General features: G+C 43.4%; 2 protein-coding genes across 2 annotated transcripts; one reads left to right on the top strand and one right to left on the bottom strand.

Moving 5' to 3' along the window:
- Positions 1-1,010: 1,010 nt before the first annotated feature.
- LOC143291457 (uncharacterized protein T05H10.8-like) lies at positions 1,011-7,477 on the bottom strand. The gene is made up of 5 exons (XM_076601321.1): positions 7,343-7,477; positions 5,925-6,190; positions 5,128-5,225; positions 3,060-3,246; positions 1,011-1,587 (listed from the first exon to the last, which is right to left on the bottom strand). The coding sequence occupies exons 2-4, from the start codon at positions 5,941-5,943 to the stop codon at positions 3,097-3,099; spliced, it is 267 nt and encodes an 88-aa protein (XP_076457436.1). The 5' UTR covers positions 5,944-6,190; positions 7,343-7,477; the 3' UTR covers positions 1,011-1,587; positions 3,060-3,096.
- Positions 7,478-8,532: 1,055 nt separating this feature from the next.
- On the top strand, positions 8,533-22,390 carry LOC143291456 (phospholipid scramblase 1-like). The gene is made up of 6 exons (XM_076601320.1): positions 8,533-8,825; positions 12,828-12,905; positions 15,356-15,551; positions 16,876-16,984; positions 18,623-18,725; positions 21,928-22,390. Exons 1-6 carry the CDS (start codon positions 8,579-8,581, stop codon positions 22,017-22,019), a joined length of 825 nt encoding a protein of 274 aa, XP_076457435.1. The 5' UTR covers positions 8,533-8,578; the 3' UTR covers positions 22,020-22,390.
- Positions 22,391-22,920: the final 530 nt, after the last annotated feature.

The raw sequence follows: 22,920 nt of genomic DNA, 5'->3' as shown, positions 1-22,920 counted from the left end.
AATGTGCAAGGAGCATAACAAAAATTATCATGTATCATCCAGTAAAAATTAAAAATCTGGATTAGGACAGCATTTTAGTAACAACGTGGTTTGGTTTTGGTTTTTTTCAAACAAAGGTTATGGCAAAGTCTACACATCATCAGAGCAAACTCACCACACATCCATCAGCATCATCAATTACCACAAAGTGAAGATCATGAGAAAATCTAAATACAGGGTTTCCACAGATTTTACATAAAAAAAATTATTAAAAAAATCCAAGGGCTGTATGACAGAATTTTTGCAGGGTTTTGAGAGCCAACTTCAAAGACTGTTAATAATGTGACAGCAACATATAAACATAATACACAAATATGACATGCATACAAAATCAAAAACTGCCAACGGGAGTGCCACATATCCATGGCTCACAAAAATAAAATTGAGAAAAAAAAACCAACAACTGAATTATCAAGTCCAAAAAAAGACCACAAAAGCAAAAAAATCCATGCTCTGTAGAAAAATTACAAATGAATAGGCCAGCAAAGGAAAAAAAAAGAAGAAAGAAAGAAAGAAAAGCAGAGACAACAAAATGGAAAAAGAAAAAAAAAAGCCAGAAAGAGAGAAAGAAAAAAAATGTCAAGATGACAGAAAGAAAAAGCCAGAAACGAAGACAGCGATAGAAAAGAGGGAATATCTAGCACAGAATTACTGTGTGTGTGCGTATGTGCATGTGTGTGCGTGTGTAGGACACATTTTGTGCCTTTTGTGTGTGTGTGTGTGTGTGTGTGTGCGTGTGTATGTTTATGTGTGTGTGTGCGTGTGTGTGTGTGTTTGTGTTTTTTTTTTGTGTGTGCATGTGTATGTGTGTGTGTGTGTGTGTGTGTGAGAGACTGTCTTCTATCTGCAATTGGTAGTACTGTCTTGAACTGATGTATATAGATACACATATATGTGTTGTGTTTTTCAATGTACAGAGGTTTGTTCTTAAGCACTATTGTATACATGCACTGTTTCATGTGAGGCGCTTTGTGCCCATTATATGGGGAGTTTGCTCCATATGAAAACTATGTCTTCTTCTTCTTATCATCAATACTATTATCATCATCATTATCACTGTTACACTATTGATACTGAAAGAGCCCCCCCCCCAGCACATGTTTGCGCCATAAAAGTACTCACTCACTCACTCACTCATTCCCTCGACCGCTGGGGTCGTTGGGGGGACATGAGGAAGATGTCATAGCTCGCCACGCCGTTCTGTTGGCAGCTGTCGTGAGGAGATCTGGCATCGTCATTTTGGTCCATTCCTTGAATGGACCAAATAAAAGTACGGTCTTTTCTTATTCATATTATCATCGTTACTATTATCATTATCATTATCATACTACTGATGCTGAAAGAACGCCAAGCCATCCCCAGGGAGAAGAGTGGTGGCCGTGTACCATGGATTGTGAAAGCAGCTCAGATGATGGTTGATCACTGCACATTCTGCCGCTCCAGACGAGGATGATTGCCGTCGTGCTGAGTGCTGCAAAGTCCCGTCTCTGTTTCCGCACCCACCAGTCATTCGTTCCGAACAGCAGAGAGACAGCAACGAGCGACCATCTGCCCAACAGTCACCAAGAGTTTGTCTGCAGGCATCATCACTGCTGGCTGTGCTGCCCTGTTCTAGCTGCAGTCATGGCTGTGTTGCCCTGTTCTAGCTGCAGTCATGGCTGTGTTGCCCTGTTCTAGCTGCAGTTGCCCTGTTGTAGCTGCAGTCATCACTGCTGGCTGTGTTGCCCTGTTCTAGCTGCAGTCATCACTGCTGGCCTGTTCTAGCTGCAGTCATCACTGCTGGCCTGTTCTAGCTGCAGTCATCACTGCTGGCTGTGTTGCCCTGTTCTAGCTGCAGTCATCACTGCTGGCCTGTTCTAGCTGCAGTCATCACTGCTGGCTGTGTTGCCCTGTTCTAGCTGCAGTCATCACTGCTGGTTGTGTTGCCCTGTTCTAGCTGCAATCATGGCTGTGTTGCCCTGTTCTAGCTGCAGTCATCACTGCTGGCCTGTTCTAGCTGCAGTCATCACTGCTGGCTGTGTTGCCCTGTTCTAGCTGCAGGCATCACTGCTGGATGTGTTGCCCTGTTCTAGCTGCAGGCATCACTGCTAGTTTGCATCAAATTCTTTTTTTTTTTTTTTTTTTTAAGGTGGGGTTTAGGGAAGTGGGGGGTACTGGCTATCAATGTTCTTGCTTTTTAATAGGAATTTCTTTTCCTAAAATTACGTTTATCTAACATACTTACTGTGACCCACTAGTGCAGACCCTGGCTGGGAGTCCGATTCCTGTCCTGTGCAAACTACTATCTGCCTATGCAGAGAAAACGAAAGTAGCTACGGCCGATAACCTCCCGGAAGTTGGTTACCTCCCCTCTGTATCCCTGTCTAGCTTCCTCTTTTGACGGCAATTAACCATAATTTTTGGAGGTTGAAAAAGAAAAGTTAATAGATTTGAGGGCGCACACACACACACATACAGGTGCATGTGAACACGCTCTCTTCTTTATCAATCATAATGCCCGTTACCTTTCTGACAATTGGATATCTGCTGTCTATTTCTTTTTATTTTATTTTATGATAACTATTAAAGAAAATTACCATTTGCTGTATTACAATACCATCCCCACCGCTCAGTTTATATCACAGATTGACATAAGTTTACAGTTGGGCCAACAGCAAAGTGACAGCTGTATGATCAATGGTTTCTCCATTGCAGTGGGAAGTCGTTTACAGCTTAGTCTTTTGTGAAGGCCTATGACTCTCTTAGTGCTGCAGCCTTGGGGGCTAGTTGGCCTTTGGGAACCATCCCCAACACCGACTGTCCTAAAACCCTCTTTGGCCGCGAGAGTGCGGATGTAACTTGGGCAAGACACTCTACACTATAATCAAATTCTAGCCCAGACATTCAGGACAGCAGTTGTCTCCTCTGCTGTCCTGATGGTCATTGTCGGACATGACTGACTATCATACATCATACATATAAAAACCTACATGATAGGAACAGAAATACAGAATAAAGCGGAACCCAATATTCAAACTTACCAAACTGAGAAATTACCAAAGTGTAATGTTAGAACTTTTAGGACTTCTGCGCCTGGTTCCTGTTTGCCGCCCTCATTTTCAGCCAATCAGAGAGAGCCTTTTTGTAGTCTGCTTTTGCGTCTGAAATTCCAACCAATCGCAAGACTTCTTCCATGTTGGGCCAATCAGTCGGATGTTCCTCTGTGTGCTGGAGACAAAAGATTGTATTATCTTATTTTTCTGTATAAAGACACACATACACTCATACACACACACGCTCTCTCTCTCTCTTGGGAATGCACAAACACACACAATACACATATGTGTACAAACACATACATGCTTATACAAATGCACACACAAGCATGAGAACACACACACATGAATGAACACACACACAGCACACACACACACACAAGCCTGCACACATACATATACTTATGCACACACGCATCAATTTTACACAGACAAGCACACAGCCATATACATTATGCACACACGCATCAATTTTACATAGACAAGCACACAGCCACATTATGCACACACGCATCAATTTTACATAGACAAGCATGCAGCCACATACACATGCACACACACAACATTTTCATCATAGAATCATGCAATTTACAGCAGTTTAAAGTAATGCAGTACAGTCCAGTACAGGACAGTGTAGTGTAGTGTAGCGTTGTGTTGTGTAGTTGACCCTCCACTCAGCTGACATCACAGACTGACATAAGTTTACATACAGTTGGGCCAACACAGAGTGAGAACTGTATGATCAGTGGTCACTCCACTGCAATGGGAAATCACTTACAGCTTAGTCTTTTGTGAAGGACTATGACTCTCAAACTAGGAGGCAAGATTGCACCGGCTCTTAGTGCTGCAGCCTTGGGGTGTGGGGTGGGGGTGGGGGGCTAGTCGGCCTTTGGGAACCATCCCAACGCCGACTGTCCTAAAACCCTCTTGGAGAGTGGGGATGCAACTTGGGCAAGACACTCTCCGCTATAGTCAAATTATAGCCCAGATAGTCGCGACAGCAGTTACCTCCTCTGCTGTTCTGATGGTCATATTCGAACATGACTGACTATCATACAGTGCAGTGTAGTGGAGTGGAATGTTGTGTAGTATAGCGCAATCCATTGCAGTGTAGTGTAGTGCAGTGAAGTGGAGTGAAGTGGAGTGGAGTGGAGTGTTGTTTAGTATAGCGCTATCCATTGCAGTGTAGTGTAGTGTAGTGGAGTGTAGTGCAGTGAAGTGGAGTGGAGTGAAAAGCAGAGTGGAGTGTTGTGTAGTATAGTGCAATCCAGTGCAGTGTAGTGTAGTGCAGTGAAACGGAGTGGAGTGAAAAGCAGAGTGGAGTGGAGTGTTGTGTAGTATAGTGCAATCCAGTGCAGTGCAGTGTAGTGTAGTGCAGTGAAGTGGAGTGGAGTGGAGTGTTGTGTAGTATAGTGCAATCCGGTGCAGTGTAGTGTAGTGAAGTGAAGTGGAGTGAAAAACGGAGTGTAGTGGAGTGGAGTGGAGTGTTGTGTAGTATAGTGCAATCCAGTGCAGTGCAGTGGAGTGGAGTGGAGTGGAGTGGAGTGAAAAGCAGTGGAGTAGAGTTTTGAGCAGCACAGTGCGGTGCAGTGAAGTGTAGTGTAGTGTAGTGTAGTGCAGTGTTGTGCAGCATAGTGTAGTGTAGTGCAGTGTTGTGCAGCATGGTGTAGTGTAGTGCAGTGCTGTGCAGCATAGTGTAGTGCAGTGTTGTGCAGCATAGTGTAGTGTAGTGCAGTGTTGTGCAGCATAGTGTAGTGTAGTGCAGTGTTGTGCAGCACAGTGTAGTGTAATGCAGTGTTGTGCAGCATAGTGCAGTGTAGTGTCATGCAGTGTGGTGCAGTGTGTAGTGCAGGGTAGCATAGTACAGTGCAGTGCAGGGCACTTCGCCACAGTAGAGCGTGGTGCACAGCAGTGTTGTTTTGCAACGCGCCACGTCATGTCACACTATGCCATGTCACAGCAACACAACATACAGCAGTGCCGAATATGGCAACACACAGAGGAAGGACAGACGGAGACAGGAGAGACAACTACCCCCTCCCTATCACGATACCTGGTACAGAACCACCCCACGTCTATCCAACAGGACAGTCCCTCCCTGCTGCCATGAATCGCCCGCAAGGTGAGACGTTTCTTTAGCCAGACGGATTCCTGAAAACAAAATACGTCCATACACAAACGCAGTTCTGTTATTACTAAAAAAATTTTTCCTGTTATTGTTTTGTTTTGGTTTTTTTCCCCCCCTAAATTTGTGGGCTACCCGGATAAAAATACCTCACGCACATGAATGTCCCTGTGGCACAGGTACACAAACCCCAGAACATATTCTCCAACACTGCCCTGCTTATGAGGATCTACAACGCCAGACCTGGCCCGAGGGAGTAGAGCCCTGGAGAAAACCGTGGGCTTCGTCAGGGTGACAAAGCTTCAAGTGTGACGAGTCCCAACGATATTGAAATCTGAAGAAGTAGAAGAAGAAGTGGGCTAAAAGTACAACTCCCAACATTCACTTGTACCTGTGTATGTATAGTAATCATAAGCTGGACATAGACTCACTTTGTTTAAACAAGTGCGTCAAAAAGACAAACGGTCCCACAGCCTTTAATGGTTGTAGGGGCAATGAATTCCTATCCATCATGTTTTGTGAACACAGCTGACCTCCCACATCTTTCATGTCCTAAGTTTTGATTCTTGTCCACTACTTACTTTCCACAACACCTTTCATTAATGAAAGTTTTGATTCCTCAAAACAACTTACACACCTTTCATGCCGTAAGTTTTGATTCCTCAAAACAACTTACCTACCACAACACTCACGCTGTTAAGTTAGGTTTCCTGTACACAACTTACCTTCCACAACACCTTTCATTCCGTACGTTTTGATTCCTGAGAACAGTGGTCGAACCAGGGACCTGAACACTCCTCTCTTCAGGTGGAAGTGGTTATACAACGTCACTGAGGGGTCAGTGAAGAGATCGCCACAGATGGAAATGGAGTTGGCGCTCTGAAGAAACTCGGCCGTCTGCTTGGGTGAGGAGCTGCCGATGAAGACAACCCGGGTGTTGCAAGACGCTAGCACATCCACCAGAGGGCCGATGGCCTGTATCTTCAGCAAACTGACAGACAAAAAAAAAAAAAAAAAAAAAGGAGGTAGAAAAGAACTAATGTGATTAAAAAAACACTGTGGAAGAGACCGAGGGGTTAGGTGGTAAGGAATTAAGGAATCTTTGTAGTACAATAACCAAAGCGGATCTGTCCAAAAATCTGTTGAACATAATGTCTGTATGCATACGATATCTCTATGTGTGTGTGTGTGTGTGTGTGTGTACCATATACAGAGATAAGATTCTAAAATTTTCAAACTTACTGAAACTGGCACATACATGGGGCAAGAAGGGGAGGGGGTGCTAGGGGCTGCAATGGGTGATGCTTCTGGTAGGGATAAGAGGGAGAAGACCAATGGAAAAGAATAGTGTCTGAAAAGTGTCTAAATGGTGGGTACAGGGCCATGGTTCTATTGAATCAAAAATTTGGTTTGAAAGGCATTTGGAGGCTCTCCTGAAACAGAAAGTTTCATCATTTACAAGAAGCCTACTGGTAGCAAATGGCCAGCTCCTTGGAAATCTTTTTCTTCTTCCTATAATGTCCAACCGTCATTCATTGCCGACCTTTATTGAAATTTACATGTATGACCATTTTATTTATTTACCCGGCCATGTAGGTAGCCATTCTCCATTTTCTGGGGTGTGCATGCTGGGTATGTTCTTGTTTCCGTAACCCACCAAAAGCTGACATAGATTACAGGATCTTTTACATGTGTATTCCAAAAATTAGCAATTCTGAAAGCAAAACAAAACTTTCGTTTGTTAGTTAATAGTATAGCAAAAAAATCTTGCCTTCATTATATCTGGTGTAATCACCTTCTGAGAATTTGAAGAGAGCATGCACATTAATATCACCATAATTATGGAATATTAAAAACGAACACTGAATTAGTTCTCCTCTGATCCTCCTTCGAGTGAGTGTAATTGGAGGTTATAAGTAATCTTTCTGAAAAGTTGAAGTTTAAGCACTCTCTCAGGATTCATTTTAGTAGCTCGTCTTTGTACATTTTATATCATTTTTGACTGTCTCTTGAGATGAGGACTCCAAATTACATTAGCGTATTCAAGATGGGGCCTAACAAATGCTTTATATAACTCGATAAATGTCTCTTTTTCTAAAAGTGCAAATTATCTGCATGTTAAATATCGATCTTTCAGCCATACCACGCTACTCATGCAAAATTCCGGAGAAATATGACCAGAGAATACTGGTCGTCTCCACTGGGTAGGATGTTCGAGGAAGACACTGTTTCCCCGTTCGAATTGTAAACTTTTATATCAGCCAGCGATGAACCTTCGCACTCTCCGTCCGCCATGTTGTCAAAACAATGCAAGGGATGCTACTCTTTTTTTTCTTTTCTCTCTCCCCCCCCCCCTCATCCCCTTCTTTCTGACGAGGATATTTGAATGCGGTCGTTTCCTGCTTATGTCCTCCGCCCCCCCCCCCCCCCCCCTCATGCAAACACACACGTACGCATGCACGCACGCACTCACACAGCTAGTGTCCCAAATTCCTGGAACCATATACACGGTACTTTTCTTAATTGTCTATTGCAAAGCAGGTGTGAAGTATATGCAAAATAACGTACTACGTTTAAACCTCAACATCCGCTATAAAGTGTGCCTTAAAAATTCACCTTTTTTTCACAACAATAGCGGTGCACATAGTTCTGTTTATAAAATAGCGCCAGTCGCAATGTGTGTGTGTGTGTGTGTGTGTGTGTGTGTGTGTGTGTGTGTGACGGAGAGAGAGAGAGAGAGAGAGAGAGATCGTGATCAACTCAACTTGACATCAACCATCCTGCCTCCAATCCTTCTCATTATCAATCCGTCTAGGCTACCCTCAACCTGCCCGTCCTTAAAAACGCTACCCTTTAACCATCCATATACCTATCCATATACCTGCTTACCACCTTCATGTCTACCCGAACATCAGTGGTAATAACCATTCTCAAGCCTGCCCGCCCGGCCCTTACCCATCGCACACTCGGAAGGCGGAGCCAGACACTCCAGGAATTTAGGCTGTTCAATCTCTATAGTCGCACTTTAGCATCTTAAATTCTGCTCAGGAATTTAGGATGCTAAAGTCTCCCTCTCTCACTTTCTGTTTTTGTTGTTGTTGTTGTTGGGTTTTTTGTTTTTGTTTTCTTTCTTTCTTTCTTCTTCTTTTTCTTCAGCGTCAATATCATCATGATTACGATTGGAATGATTGTGACGTTTTGCATTGCTTTGTATCTGCGGAAGGCACCTCCAGAATAGAAACAAGTGGTTGCGCATGCGTCATTCTCTTCCAATCAGCGAGTGAGAAATGCAAAACACACCAGTGAGGTCGCGTCTGCTGACCGCACGAAGCCTTCACCTGAGCATTTTACCTCTGTAATATTTCGCAGAATCTTCAACATGTCAGCAGGTGTGGTGATCTCCCAACCGGGTCAGAAGGGCGGAATGGACGGAACACAGCAGCCTGGAATGGGTTTCAGTTCAGGACTGCAGTCCGGTTTTTCTCAGCCACAACCTATGATGATGCAGCCTGCGACAATTTCTTCCATCGCACCCATGGCCGTACCCGCGGGTTTGCCACCCGGGTTAGCATACCTGGCTGGATTGGATGAGGTTCGGATTCATCAACAGATGGATATAGTTGAAGGTACGAAATGTATAAAGTGTGTGCCTTTTTTTCTTCATTTTTTATGTGTGTGTAAAATGAAATGCATGATGTCCATTTTCGTCTTGTTATGTCAGTTTCATTTTCTGGATCAACCCAGCTATCTTTGCTTGGGAGTTTGAGGTGTTTGCGTGTAACGTACTTCTAAAACCATTAATTAACTTTAAAAAATCCGATCTTCGGATGTTCAGGTACGAAAGAAGAAAAATGTACAGGACTGGAAATACTTTTGGGGGGTTTACAAATGCAAATTTTTGCAGACTCATGTCACAAAAAAAATTGATTCATCGCAAATGAACACTGGCGAGGGCGTGGCATCTTCAGCTTGTCATGTCACATGATAGTTATTTCTTACAGTGATATTGCCGGCTTCTTGACACACGACTGACTGTAGCTTGCTATGAGGTCAAGGTCACAAATCTCAACGCTCTTGCAATGTTGCAAAATTTACTTACATTATTCCTCCGCTCTTTTTTCTTTTTGAAGATTTTTTTTTATGAGTTGCATGGTCCGCTCAGCATTTTATGAGGTCGAGGTCACATATGTACAATCAACAATGTTGCGAAATTATCATAATTATTATTCTTTAAATGGCTTTTGCTTTACCTGCATTTTCATTAGTTCGTATTATTTTAACAAGTTTTTATGCAATACAATAATATCTATTTCATTACACTATATGTTGCACTATAATAGCATACTCTAAACTTTTTTTTAACATATTGATTATTAATAATAATATGTATAATTTATTTCCAATTGATGAACCTTTTATAGTATTATAAGTTCCTGACTTATTCTTCTTAGGCCACACATAGAGAAATAATATCAGTGCTCTGATACACCGTATGTAAGGACACAGGACACCTCCTTGCATCTGGCGCTCTTTCAACAATAGCATTCTTTTCCTTATGATAAGGTGGTGATGGGTGCAATAGCCGAGTGGTTAAAGCGTTGGACTGTCAGTCTGAGGGTCCCGGGTTCGAATCACGGTGACGGTGCCTGGTGGGTGAAGGGTGGAGATTTTTATGATCTCCCAGGTCAACATATGTGCAGACCTGCTAGTGCCTGAACCCCCATCGTGTGTATATGCAAGCAGAAGATCAAATATGCACGTTAAAGATCCTGTAATCCATGTCAGCGTTCGGTGGGTTATGGAAACAAGAACATACCCAGCATGCACACCCCCGAAAACGGAGTATGGCTGCCTACATGGCGGGGTAAAAACGGTCATACATGTAAAAGCCCACTCGTGTACATATGAGTGAATGTGAGAGTTGCAGCCCACGAACGCAGAAAAAGAAGAAGAAGAAGGTGGTTGGTTTGAGTGATGCTGGGTAAGTCAAGAGACTGCCTAGCGTAGTAGATGTTTGCAGTTATACTTGTTGATCATAATGATTATATCCATGCACATTTTTTCCCTATCCAGTAAATGTCCATGCCTTGTCAGTCCGTCTTGAGGAAAATTTGTGGATATTGTCATCATAACAGTATTCCTGCCTGTTCGAAATTTCAATTTTTGTTTTTGGGGGCATGTATTTTTTCTTTAGCTTCTGCCAGAACTGCATGTTGTTTGTTTCTCTTTTTTTTTCTGTCTTCCTGATCTACTTACCATAGCAGTTAGTCTTGTTTCTGGAGCCAGTTGCATTGCTCTGACGGAAGAGCCTAGTATGGTCGTAGCCCGCTACTAACTGTGTGTAGTATGGAACTGACCAATTGCGTAGTTTGGTCAACGTAGGCATTTAGTCTCGTGTAACTGTCAAAAAGTTAGAACCAAGCAATGCAACTGGCCCCAGGACTCCGACTTTAGGGATCACTCAGGACTTGATAATTGGGGACTTTGAAAAGAATTTGTAACATGTGCCTCCTAGGTCCTTGGAAAGTGACCGTGTGCTGCCCATTTTCACTTTTTGCTATGTATGCATAGGAGAAAAAAATGTTGTTCTTGTTTATGCATTAATGATGATTATATGTAATCCTTTATTGATGTTGAAAAAAAAAAAGAAGAAAATCTGCTGAGAAAATGTATGTGTCGGAATTATCCACACCAGAAATATGTTCTGGGTTTAGTTGCATAGTTATGTGACTGCCATTGTACTTAATTTTCTCTTTCAGTTTATGGCAAGAATAGATGGAAGAAATGTAGAACATACACTGTGATGTTACTTTGATCAACCAATTTACAACTTTTCCCATCTTCAAAACAAAAGAGTATAACTATAAAGGGGAAGAAATGTGGATATTGTCCAATTTTTTATATAAATTTCTTGTAAAGTTATAACAGCTTTAGGTTGGATATTGGACATTGTTGTTATTTAGTGTGGTTTTGTTTTTGATTTTGTTTTGTTTTTATTTTGTTCATGTTCTTGTGTTTATTTTATTTTATTTTATTTTTAGGTTGGGTTTAGAGTATAAGCAAAACTGAATGAAATTGGGTACTTGTACTCGAGATTCACCTAAAATCAAGTTAATGGTCATGTTTGGGTGACAGCTGTGTGTGTTTTTACTGTCTACTGTTAGTCTTTCAGTTTGAAGATTGCAGTTTGAGCAATGGGAGGCTAGTTAAGTATGTGATGGTGTCTGGGGTTAGGGTAAGGTTGGAGTAGAGTGGAGTAGGGTTGATAATAAGTAGGGTAGGGTAGAACTAGAAGGGGGTAGGAATAGAGTAGGGGATGAAAGTGACAGTAGGGTACTAGATTCACATGCAGGCAGAGACATATATATATATATTATATATATATATATATATATATATGATGGCAGTTTCTTCGTATCCGAAGATCACTGGGAAGAAGGTCTAGTCCGGGTGAGGCAAGCCTTCTGGTGGCTGTACAGGCCAATCTTGGACTTGCATTGTCGGGAACAGCTGGCGCACGTGAAGGTTGGCTGGTCGCTGGAGGGGTGAACTTGAGATGAGGTCTTTCTTCCCACCTGCACTGCAAAGATTTAAAGTGAAGACCAGTGCGCGTAAACCAATCCCACTCTTTAGGCCATGCATCCTTCCACAGGGCTCACATATATATATAAAGAAAGTGACGAGAGCCCTTCAGTAAAATGGTTTACCAATGTTGATAGAAGAAGTCAGTGCCTGTGGGACACTAATAAGTCAGTGTCATAATCATTGTACAATGTCAATAATGCAAGTGGATAGTAATACACATACATGACACTGCAAGGGGAAAACTACCACTGGTTTTGGAGTTGGCGACAGCAAAACATGAATAATTTATATTGTGTCTGAAGACCAATTACTGACAATAATTGAATGGCACTCCTGATAGTGATAGCATGCATTTAAATGATATGATTAAAAGTGGTTAAAGTTATGCTAATTTAGTAAAGGTACACTGACACCTAGTGTAGGTTACGTCATACTAAAACTGTGTTGCAAGTGAATCAGTTATAATGTGGCACTGTGCCAGAGCTAGCCAGATAAGAAGCCTTGGTAGACCCTGCAAGCGCTTCAAGGACACCTTGAAGACAAACCTCAAAGCCTGTGACACAGACATCGGTTCCTGGGAAACTGATGCCCTTGACCGCTCTCGCTGGAGGATACTGTGCTCTAGTGGCATAAAGACGTTTGAAAACAAGAGGACGCTGGCCATTAAGGAGAAGTGTGAGCTAAGGAAGCACAGCTCAACTTCTGGAGACGTTTTCCCATGCAACACCTGTGGGAAGTGCTTCACATCCAGAATCGGCCTCTTCTCCCATATGAGGACACACACCGACAGATAAGCCTGTCTGCAGACTTGTTGATGACACCTCAAGGTTACTATGTGAAAATTTTCAATGAATTCGGTTTCTCTGTCACTGAGAAAATACTTGTCAAAAAGCAGTTCACTTTTTTGGGGACACCCGATATATATGAATTCACTGCCCCCGAGGCTGTAAAAGGTTGTGGTACCTTTGACTTTGACTTTAATTGTAGCTAAAGTAGCTAAATGAATTGGGGTTGATAATGACATGTGGCTACTTTGCTTTCAGTGTTTGCGGGCTGGGAACGCAACAACCGCTACACCCTGTGTAACAACCAGGAGCAGCAGTTCATGATGGCCAAGGAGAGTGAGTAATCTTTGATAATAGTGAATCGTAGTGTATCATTTTTATACATGTGTATTGTGCATGATTTTGCAAAATGCAACTCATTGAGCGCTGTTACACACATATACCACACACAGAGACTTACAGCCAGGCATGGACAAACACACACACACACACACACACACACACACACACACACACACACACACATCCTTTTATATTGCAAAAATAGGTGTCCTGAGATTGATTTTAAAATCAGAGTTGGAGTGTTATGCAAACTGCAGTCGATGGCAGTGAGTTCCACATTCCTGGTCCATTGAAGCATAACCCGATGCACTTTGTCAGGCCTTGAGTGCATGTGTACATATCATGTATTTGTGTGCCTCCTGTTAGATTGACATAAGTTTACATTTGGGCCAACAGCAAAGTGAGAGCTGTATTATCAATGGTTTCTCCAGTCAATGGGAAACCATTTACAGCTTAGTCTTTTGTGAAGGAGTATGACTCTCAAACTAGGAGGCAAAATTGCACAGGCTCTTAGTGCTGCAGCCTTGTGGGCTAGTTGGCCTTTGGGAACCATCCCAACACCGACTGTCCTATAACCCTCTTGGCCGAGAGAGTGGGGATGTACTTGGGCAAGACACTCTCCACTATAATCAAATTCTAGCCCAAATAGTCAGAACAGCAGTTGCCTCTTCTGCTGTTCTGATGGTCATAGTCGGACACAACTGACTATCATATATAAAAAATTAGAGTGGATTTCTTCAACAAAATGTTACTGGAAGACAATGCTTATGTTGCCATGGGTTCATATTCAGTGCGCCATGTGTGTGCTGCACACAGAACCTTGGTTTATCGTCTCATCCAAATTGATATGATACTCGGTTTGATTTTCCAGTCGAACTTGGGAGTAAGGGTGAGAATGGGATTGGAGCACAGAGACCCTCATGGACACTGTAATGGCAGATGTCTTAACCATTCTGCCACTTTTCTCCTCTTGCTGTCACCTAAACGGACTGCCTGACATTTCATTGCTGTTGCCCCACCCCCTACCATTGAGTGATTGACTAATCAATCCACTCTTGCTGTCACAGAAATTGACCCCGTCCTTCTCATTTACTGACCAGTCCAATCTTTCTGTCACAGAAATGGAACCACCCCTTACTTACTGACCAAACCAATTTTGTTTTATGGAAGTGGGCCCTAGCCCTTCTCATTGATTAACCAATCCACTCTGTCTGCCGCAGAAATGGACCCCGCCCGCTTCTCATTGCCTGACCAATCCACTGTCTGTCACAGAAATAGACCCCGCCCGCTTCTCATTGCCTGACCAATCCATTGTCTGTCACAGAAATAGACCTTGCCCCCTTCTCATTGCCTGACCAATCCACTGTCTGTAACAGAAATGGACCCCGCCCGCTTCTCATTGCCTGACCAATCCATTGTCTGTCACAGAATTAGACCTTGCCCCCTTCTCATTGCCTGACCAATTCACTGTCTGTCACAGAAATAGACCCCGCCCCCTTCTCATTGCCTGACCAATTCACTGTCTGTCACAGAAATGGATCCTGCCCCCCTTCTCATTGACTGACCAGTCCAATCTTTCTGTCTCAGAAACAGACTGCTGACATGTCATTGCTGTGGTTCCGCCCCTTCTCATTGACTGACCAATCCACACTCGGACTCGTCTTTTCTGTGGCCCCTATCCCCATCTTTGACTGACCAATCCACTCTGGCTGTCACAGAAATGGACCCCGCACGCGGTGTCCTAAGCACTTTAGATCAGAACAGTAACTACCTTACACCGCTGAAGTGACTCAGCTGCAGTGCAGGGTCTCCTCTGGTGTGTGGCCTCCTAGTAACCTAACATTGATTGTTCCCTGTGGACTGCTGGCACTGGGACCGGGACAGACGAAGCTAGGTGTGGCCGTTTGTGGGGGATTCAGGAATGAGAGGTGTGGGAGTAGTGCCACTGAAACTGTGTGGCTGATGGGGCAGCAGAAAAAAAGAAAAGAAAAAAAAAAAGAAAAGAAAAAAAGAAACAGACCTGGCCCACTTCAACATTGACTGACCAGTCAGATGGCCGCAATAGCCAAGTGGTTAAAGCGTTGGACTGTCAATCTGAGGGTCCCGGGTTCGAATCACGGTGACGGCGCCTGGTGGGTAAAGGGTGGAGATTTTTACGATCTCCCAGGTCAACATATGTGCAGACCTGCTAGTGCCTGAACCCCCTTCGTGTGTATATGCAAGCAGAAGATCAAATACGCACGTTAAAGATCCTGTAATCCATGTCAGCGTTCAGTGGGTTATGGAAACAAGAACATACCCAGCATGCACACCCCCGAAAACAGAGTATGGCTGCCTACATGGTGGGGTAAAAACGGTCATACACGTAAAAGCCCACTCGTGTGCATACGAGTGAACGCAGAAGAAGAAGAAGAAGACTGACCAGTCCAGTCTGTCTGTCACAGAGACTGACTGCCTGACTCGACAGTGCTGCGGCCCCGCCCGCCCCTTCACGATGGACATCATGGACAATCAGGGGATGCAACTCATCCAGCTGCACCGCCCGTTGCGGTGCCAGGCGTCGTGTCTGTGTTGCTGTTGGCTGCAGGAGATGGAGATCCAGTCTCCTCCGGGCGTCCCTATCGGGCACATCAAGCAGATGTCAGTGATTGTGTGTGTGTGTGTTTGTGTGTGTTTGTGAGTGTGTGTGTGGGGGGGGGGGAGGGGGTGTGGGGGGAAAGGCAGGCAGGAATGAGGTTGAGGAATGTGCGTGTGGCTGTCAGTATAGTCTGTGTGTGTGTGTGTGTGATGCGCTTGTGTGTGTGTGTGTGTATGGAGGAGGGGGGTGTATGTGTGTGTAGGGGGAATGGTGGGGGGGGGGGAGGGAAGGGAGGCAGGTAGGGAGTTGAGGAGTGTGTGTGTGTGTGTGTGTGTGACTGTTAGTGTATTCTATGTGTGTGTATCATTGTGTGTGTGTGTGTGTGTGTGTGTGTGTGTACATGTATGTTTGTGTGTGTGTGTTGCAGGAGGGGTGTGTGGTGGGGGTTGGAGTGCGTGTGTGTGTGTGTGTGAGTGTGTCATTGGGTGTGGGTGTGAGTAAGTGTGTGTGGAGGGTAGTGTGAGTGTGTGTGGGTGGGAGGGAGGGAGGAAGCATGTGTGTTGGGTTGAGTGAGAAAATGAATGTGTGTGTGTTGGGGGTGGGTGGGGGCGAGTGTGTGTGGAAGAAAGAGTGTGGATGTGGGACAGAGCGTGTGTGTGAATATGACAGTGAATGAGACTGTGTGTGTGGGAGAGAGCGCGAGTGTGTGTGTGTCATTGTGTGTTAGTGTGTGTAGGTGGAATGGAAAGAGTATTGTGTGGGGATGAGTGATGCAGTGAATAAGTGTGCATGTGTTGGAGTGTGTAGGTTTGAAGAAGAATGAATAAGTGAATGTGTGTGTGAGAGAGAGGGAGAGAAAGTTTGTGTGTGTGTGTGTGCGGGGGAGAGAGAGAGAGGGGGGGGAGAGAGGGAGAGAGAGAGAGGGGAGGGAGAGAGAGAGGGGGGAGAGAGAGAGGGGGAGAGAGGGGGGGGAGAGAGAGAGAGAGAGAGAGAGCAACACAACTGGAACAGTGCAAATAATGGGACAGCAAAAAAAAAAAAAAACCCAAACAGAATTGACAGCATGTTGTGTTGTATGCGTGTGTGGATGTGTGTTCGAGTGTGCGTATGTTTGTGTGTGCTTTGTGTGTGTGTGGGTGTGTGTGCTTGTGTGTGTACATGTGTGTGTGCATGCGTGTGTGTGGGTGTGTATGGGTGGGGGTATTCGTGTGTAAGTGTGTGTGTGTGTGTGTGTGTGTGTGTGTGTGTGTGTGTGTGTGAGGTGTGTCTGTGTGTGTCTGTGTGTGTGTGTGAGGTTTGTGTGTGTGTGACTGTGTGTGTGTGTGTGAGTGTGTGTGTGTGTGTGTGTGTGTGTCTGTGTATGTGTGTGACTGTGTGTGTGGACAGGTGGACATGCTGGACTCCCAGGTATAAGGTGTACAACAACCAGGACCAGTGTGTCTTCACCATCGTCGGGGACTGCTGCTACTGCAAGTGTACCGACGTCATCTTCAGGGTTAGTCTGGCTCCCCCTTACCCCCTCTGCACCCCTTATCGCTTTAGGGTGTAGAGGTGAAGGCAGTCACAGAGATAGGGTGTAGAGGTGAAGGCAGTCACAGAGATGGGGTGTAGAGGTGAAGGCAGTCACAGAGATAGGGAGGAGCAGACTGACCTGTATTTGGAGATATATGTAGTAGGCCTCCTTCGGTCAAGGCTGACCATGGATAGAGTATATCTGACCTGATGTCTAATTGGGCTGTCTGCTTGGACCAAGCAGCGTTGCCTGTGACTGTAGAGACCGCTGCGAGAGAGATAGTCTCTGTCACAGCGATCACATGTGTAAGCTGATGCTGGTCTGTCGGCTGCCGTCCCTTTTCTGCGAGGTCGCTTTTCTGCTGCAGCAGCTGACAGTTTGTCCTCACCAATCCGTAGCTGATCCTTGATATATGATAATGAAAATAATGATGATAGTAACAGTGAGAATGATGATAATGATAATGATGTTGATACCAAAGATAAAATACTACTACTGCAACTACTAATCATTATTAGTAGTTGTAGTATCATTGTGGTAATACTGAGTTACATTTGTATAGTGTCATTTCTCTGAGTGAATTCACTCATTTTGCTGTCTACCACCCATTCGCACACAGCCATGCCTGAAAATGACTAACCCAAATCAATCATGCACAACCCCCGAAAGCGGAGTATGGCTGCCTACATGGTGGGGTAAAAACGGTCATGCACGTAAAAGCCCACTCGTGTGCATACGAGTGAACGTGGGAATTGCAGCCTACAAACACAGAAGAAGAAGAAGAAGAATCATGCACATAAGTGTGTGTGTGTGTGTGTGTTCATATACGCAATTTGTAGTATTCTCTTGATGTATGTAGATATACATATGTCATTTTTTCGTGTGCAGTGATATGTGTATATGATTATACACATATGCGCTGTTTTTTTTCATGTGCAGTGGTATGGTATTATGCACTGTTGTATTTGTTTCATGTGACATGCTTAGATCCTGTAAAATGGGAAGTTCGTGCCATTTAAGGTAACATGGCTACACACAAAGAAGGAAAAAATTGTGTTTGAGGTTTTTATCAATCAAATTAGTTTTAAATCATCCAAAACTCTTAAAAAAACATTTAGAACATTTTTTTTTTTTTTTCAAAATGTTGACTTTGAAGGCTGTTTTTTTAAAAATGAAAACGTACAAAAATTTTGAAATTATGCTGTAACCACACAATCTATCCTAGATACTTATTGTTTTTTGTTTTTTTTTTATATCAGAATTGCTCTCTGCAAATGATGATGCATGGGTTTTAACTTCCTTCAGATTGAAAAAAAAAAATTAAGTAGCATCTGTTGTTATTGAACAGTGGTGAAAAAAAAAATCACAAAACCGCCCGAAAGAAGCAATGATAGGTAGGTAAGTAGGTAGGTAGGAAGGAAGTCAGATAGATAAAAAAAGAAAAAAACAGCAGTCTGTTGTAAGTAGGTAGGTAGGAAGTTAGGTAGATTAATAAAGAAAAAAACAAAAGCAGTCTGTCCATGTCTTTAACACTTGTTATAAGTTTGGAAATTTTCGCTGAAGTACAGCTTCTTCAGGCTAGGGTGTGTGTGTGTGTGTGTGTGTTTTACTGATGTGCAGATATTTGATGGGGATTCGGAGAACAGTGAGGAGGCTCAGGTGCGCAAGCACTTTGGGGGGGCCAGGGAGATATGTATGCAGGCCAACGACTTCACTCTGCACAGTACGTCTCTTCCCCGTGTCTTGTTCTGTGTTTTCTCTTTCTCTCTCTCTCTCTCTCCCTGTCTGTCTGTCTCTCCCTGACTGTCTCTCCCTCTCCCTGTCTCTCTCCTGTCTCTCTCTCCCTCCCTCCCTGTCTGTCTGTCTCTCTCTCTCTACCTGCCTTTCTCTCCCTCTCTCCCTGTCTCTCTCTCTCCCTGTCTCTCCTGTCTTTCTCTCCCTGTCTCTTTCTCTCTCTCTCTCTCTCCCTGTCTCTCTCTCCCTGTCTCTCTCTCCCTGTCTATCTATCTCCCTGTCTTTGTCTCCTTGTCTCTCTCTCTTTCTTGGTGTAAGGGGTGTCTGTCTTTCTGTCTCTTAGTCATAGAGCTTTTTTTTTCTCTTCTTTTTCTCCCTTGACTCTATTCAGCCGTGCAATACCCTGGCATGAAAACATTTCTTCTCTTTGCAGATAATGTTCTTTTCTTTCCAGATGGATACATTTCACAGTCAATTAACATCAGTTAACATCAATGCAAGGTTTCCTTTAAAGTGGAAACATTGAAGGAATAACGATGAAATAAATAAACTAATAAGTAAAAAACAAGACAGATAAATAAAAAGATGTACACATATGCACATATACACATATGCTCAGAGAAGAAGAAGACTGAAGTGCATTGGTTTTGGTGGGAAATATTACGCTCTTGTATGAGAGACAAAGAGACAGACATTTTTTTTTTTTTTTTTTTTTTTTTTTTTTTTTTTTTTGCTGCCCCATCATCTGCACCGTTTCAGTGGCATTACTCCCACGCCGCTCATTTAGATTCCCCCGTACACGGCCACACCCGGGTTTGTCCGTCGCAGTTCCAGCGTCGGCAGTCCACATGGAACCATCGATGTTAGGTCGCCCGGAGGCCACACACCAGAGGAGACCCTGCACTGCTGCTGAGTCACTTCGGTGGTGTTCAGTGGTGCCTGTTCTGTTATTTACGTACTTAGGACACCACCTACTAAGCCCCCTACTAACGACAATAATGGCTTAGTCGCGGAGCCAGACTGAGTGAGCGTCTCTCCCAGAGTGGAGACCGCCACCACGTCCCTCAAACAACAGCCCCCCATGAATCTGCCGACACTGACGACATTGACAGGACTCACCCCAAGCACGGAAGTGGAGGGACATCGAAACTGAGGTCACCATGAGAGCAGGGCATGAAAGGCTACAGACTTTGAGACTATTTTGTTTTTATATTGATGACGATGAAGGAGGAGGAGGATGACGATGATGATGACGATATTGCTATGGAGGTCCATTTTGGTTTGGGACTGCGTGACAAGGCTGTACTCTACGCTTCCTGTCATAATGATATCCCGGCGTTAACCAGGCCCGAGAGATACAGACACTTGCAGTGTTGGTCAGGTAATTAGAGCAACACACCCAAAGACGCATCCTTGAAGTGGATGACACTCGACTGTGTGGTCCCAGTCTCCCCATTTAAGCCCACAGCACACTCAACTCTGGGTAGGAGCCGGCCACGGGCCGAAAAACCCACCTCCGCTGGGATTCGAACCCGCGTCCTCCCAGCCGTCAGTCCGCGACGCTAACCACTTCGCCACGGCGGCTGGTACAAAGAGACAGACATATTCAAAGACGGAAAGAGAGACAGACAGACAGAGTCAGGGAGAGACTAAATCTCTAAAACCACTAAAATGCAACGGCAGTGGTGAGAAATATCACGTATGTTCGCTATGTTTGTGTGTGTTTTCCACGCACATATGACGTGGTCAGTTAGCAAATTATTATAGAGTAGAAAGGGGGTCTTCTACCTGATATATGTTCATTAAATAGTGTTTTTATAATCCAGACACATCAGAGTAATTATTCAGAGTCTGTTTATGTGAATTGAACCAAACTCTATTGAAGGAAAAACGGAACATACGCAGGATTTCAGTGGACGTCTTATTGGCACTATGGCAATACTTTTTGTAGGACGTCGGCTGACGTCTTACAGGCACTCTACTGGTTAAGAAACGTATACTTCCATTCATGTTTTGACTGATTTTTCTTTAAATCTCTTTGTCAAATACACAAAAAGACATTATGATTATCAAACACATTTGTTGATTTGTGGTCTTAAACAATTGCTGCAAATCATTTGTATTTACGGTCCGTGCTTGCTTACCAATCACAGAGGCAAACTGATTGAGAATTGGCTCAACTTGTCCTATAGTTTTTAGATATTATGGTCATCTACACACCATGTGAGGTCAGAGGCTGCATCAAGTGTCGATATTGAAAATTAGAACAACATATGGATTACTAAGGGACGCTCACTCAGTCTGGCTCCGCAACCAAGCCATTATTGTCGTTAGTAGGGGGCTTAGTAGGTGGTGTCCTAAGTACATTGAATCAGAACAGGCACCACTGAACACCACCGAAGTGACTCAGCAGCAGTGCAGGGTCTCCTCTGGTGTGTGGCTTCCTGGCGACCTAACATCGATGGTTCCCTGCGGACTGTCGATGGTGGATCTGTGACGGACGAACCCGGGTGTGGTCGTGTTTGGGGGAATTTAAATTAGCGGCGTGGGAGTAATGCCACTGAAATGGTGCAGATGATGGGGCAGTGGGAAAAAAACAAACAAACAAAAAAAAAACACACCAAAAAACAAAAAAACATATGTATTACTAACTCCATTGCCAGACCCTGGACAGACGTCTGTCTGTCTGTTTACTGTGCTGGGTCAGATTTGTCAGTGCTGGTTTTTGTCATTGACTGACAGTGACGGTTAATGGGAAACAACCTGTGATATTGCTCAGTACTGTGTGGAGCTTCCGAGCATGGATTGTATCCCTTTAGTTGTGTTGGTGTATGTGTGTGTGTTTGTGTGGTGATATTAACAACAGTTACAACAACAGCATCAACAGCGATGATGATGATGATGATAATGATAATAATAATGATAAGAAGAAGAAGAATAGTAATAAATCAGAAATGATAATGATGATAATCATATTGTTATAATGATTATGAACTACTACTACTAACAGTAATGACCATGATGATGATGATAGCGCTGATAATGATAACAACAGTGATGATAATAATGATGATAATAGTGATGATAATGATAACAATAAAAAATAGCGATAACAGTGATAGTAATAATAACAACAACAACAACAACCACCAACAATAATCAACAAAAATGTTGTCCTAATTGATCCTCAGTGCCGGCAAACATGGACATCTTGAAGAAAGCCCTGCTGTTTGGAGCCACTTTCCTTATCGACTTCAACTACTTTGAGCATCCGAAGAACTGAGCCATCATCCAAAGAACTGAGCCATGGTGGTCACAGGAACCAACGGAGCTAGGGACCTCCGTGTGGGTGAAATGAAACCAGGGGAGCTTTGTCCACCGCTTGCTTGGCCGTGTCGTCATGTTCACGGTTCAGAGGGGAACGGATTCTCAGGCTTTGGTGTTAAGTATTGTCATATTCTTCTTTAAAAAAATGGTTTTTTTTATGTAGAAATGTTTTGTTTTGTTTTGTATTTTTTAAGATTCGTGGTGATAACGATAATGCTGACGTACAGAACTTTCGTGGTGCAGTCTCCCCATAGAATGGGTTCGAAGCGCCTTACAGGAAACAAGTGCATAATAACATACAACAGCACAGAGAATTTTTTTTTTTGTATTTTTTTTTTTTTGTATGTATATATATATATATATATAAATATGTCTCTCTCTCTCTCTCTCTCTCTCTCTCTCTCTCTCTATATATATATATATATATATAAATGTATATGTATATATATATATATATATAATATATATACACATACATATATATATTTAAAATAGATGATACGTTACAGACAAGATAGTCTGCTGATGAAGCCCTATGGGCGAAAATTTAAGAGTAGAAAGGAAAGAAGGACAATACTTTTTCTTTGGGGCTTTCTCCAGCGGTTTTTTTTTTCCTTTCTTCAGCATTATGTATGTATATATATATATATATATATATATATATATTGTATAGATAGATTATCGGATACATAGATAGGTAATACCTTTGGAAAGAACAAACAGGCTTGGCTGTGTCATCACTGCTCTGAGCAGAATCGATTTGCAGGTCTTAGTGTTACATATTTATTGTTATATCCTTTTTTTTTTTTAATGTAGAAATGGTGTGTGTGTGTGTGTGTGTTTTAACCTTCCAAAGA

The sequence above is a fragment of the Babylonia areolata genome, chromosome 17 (assembly GCF_041734735.1).
Source record: "Babylonia areolata isolate BAREFJ2019XMU chromosome 17, ASM4173473v1, whole genome shotgun sequence".
Lineage (NCBI taxonomy): Eukaryota > Metazoa > Mollusca > Gastropoda > Neogastropoda > Buccinidae > Babylonia > Babylonia areolata.
Note: the sequence above shows the minus strand (reverse complement) of the source record. Positions and strands in the feature narration are given on the sequence as shown.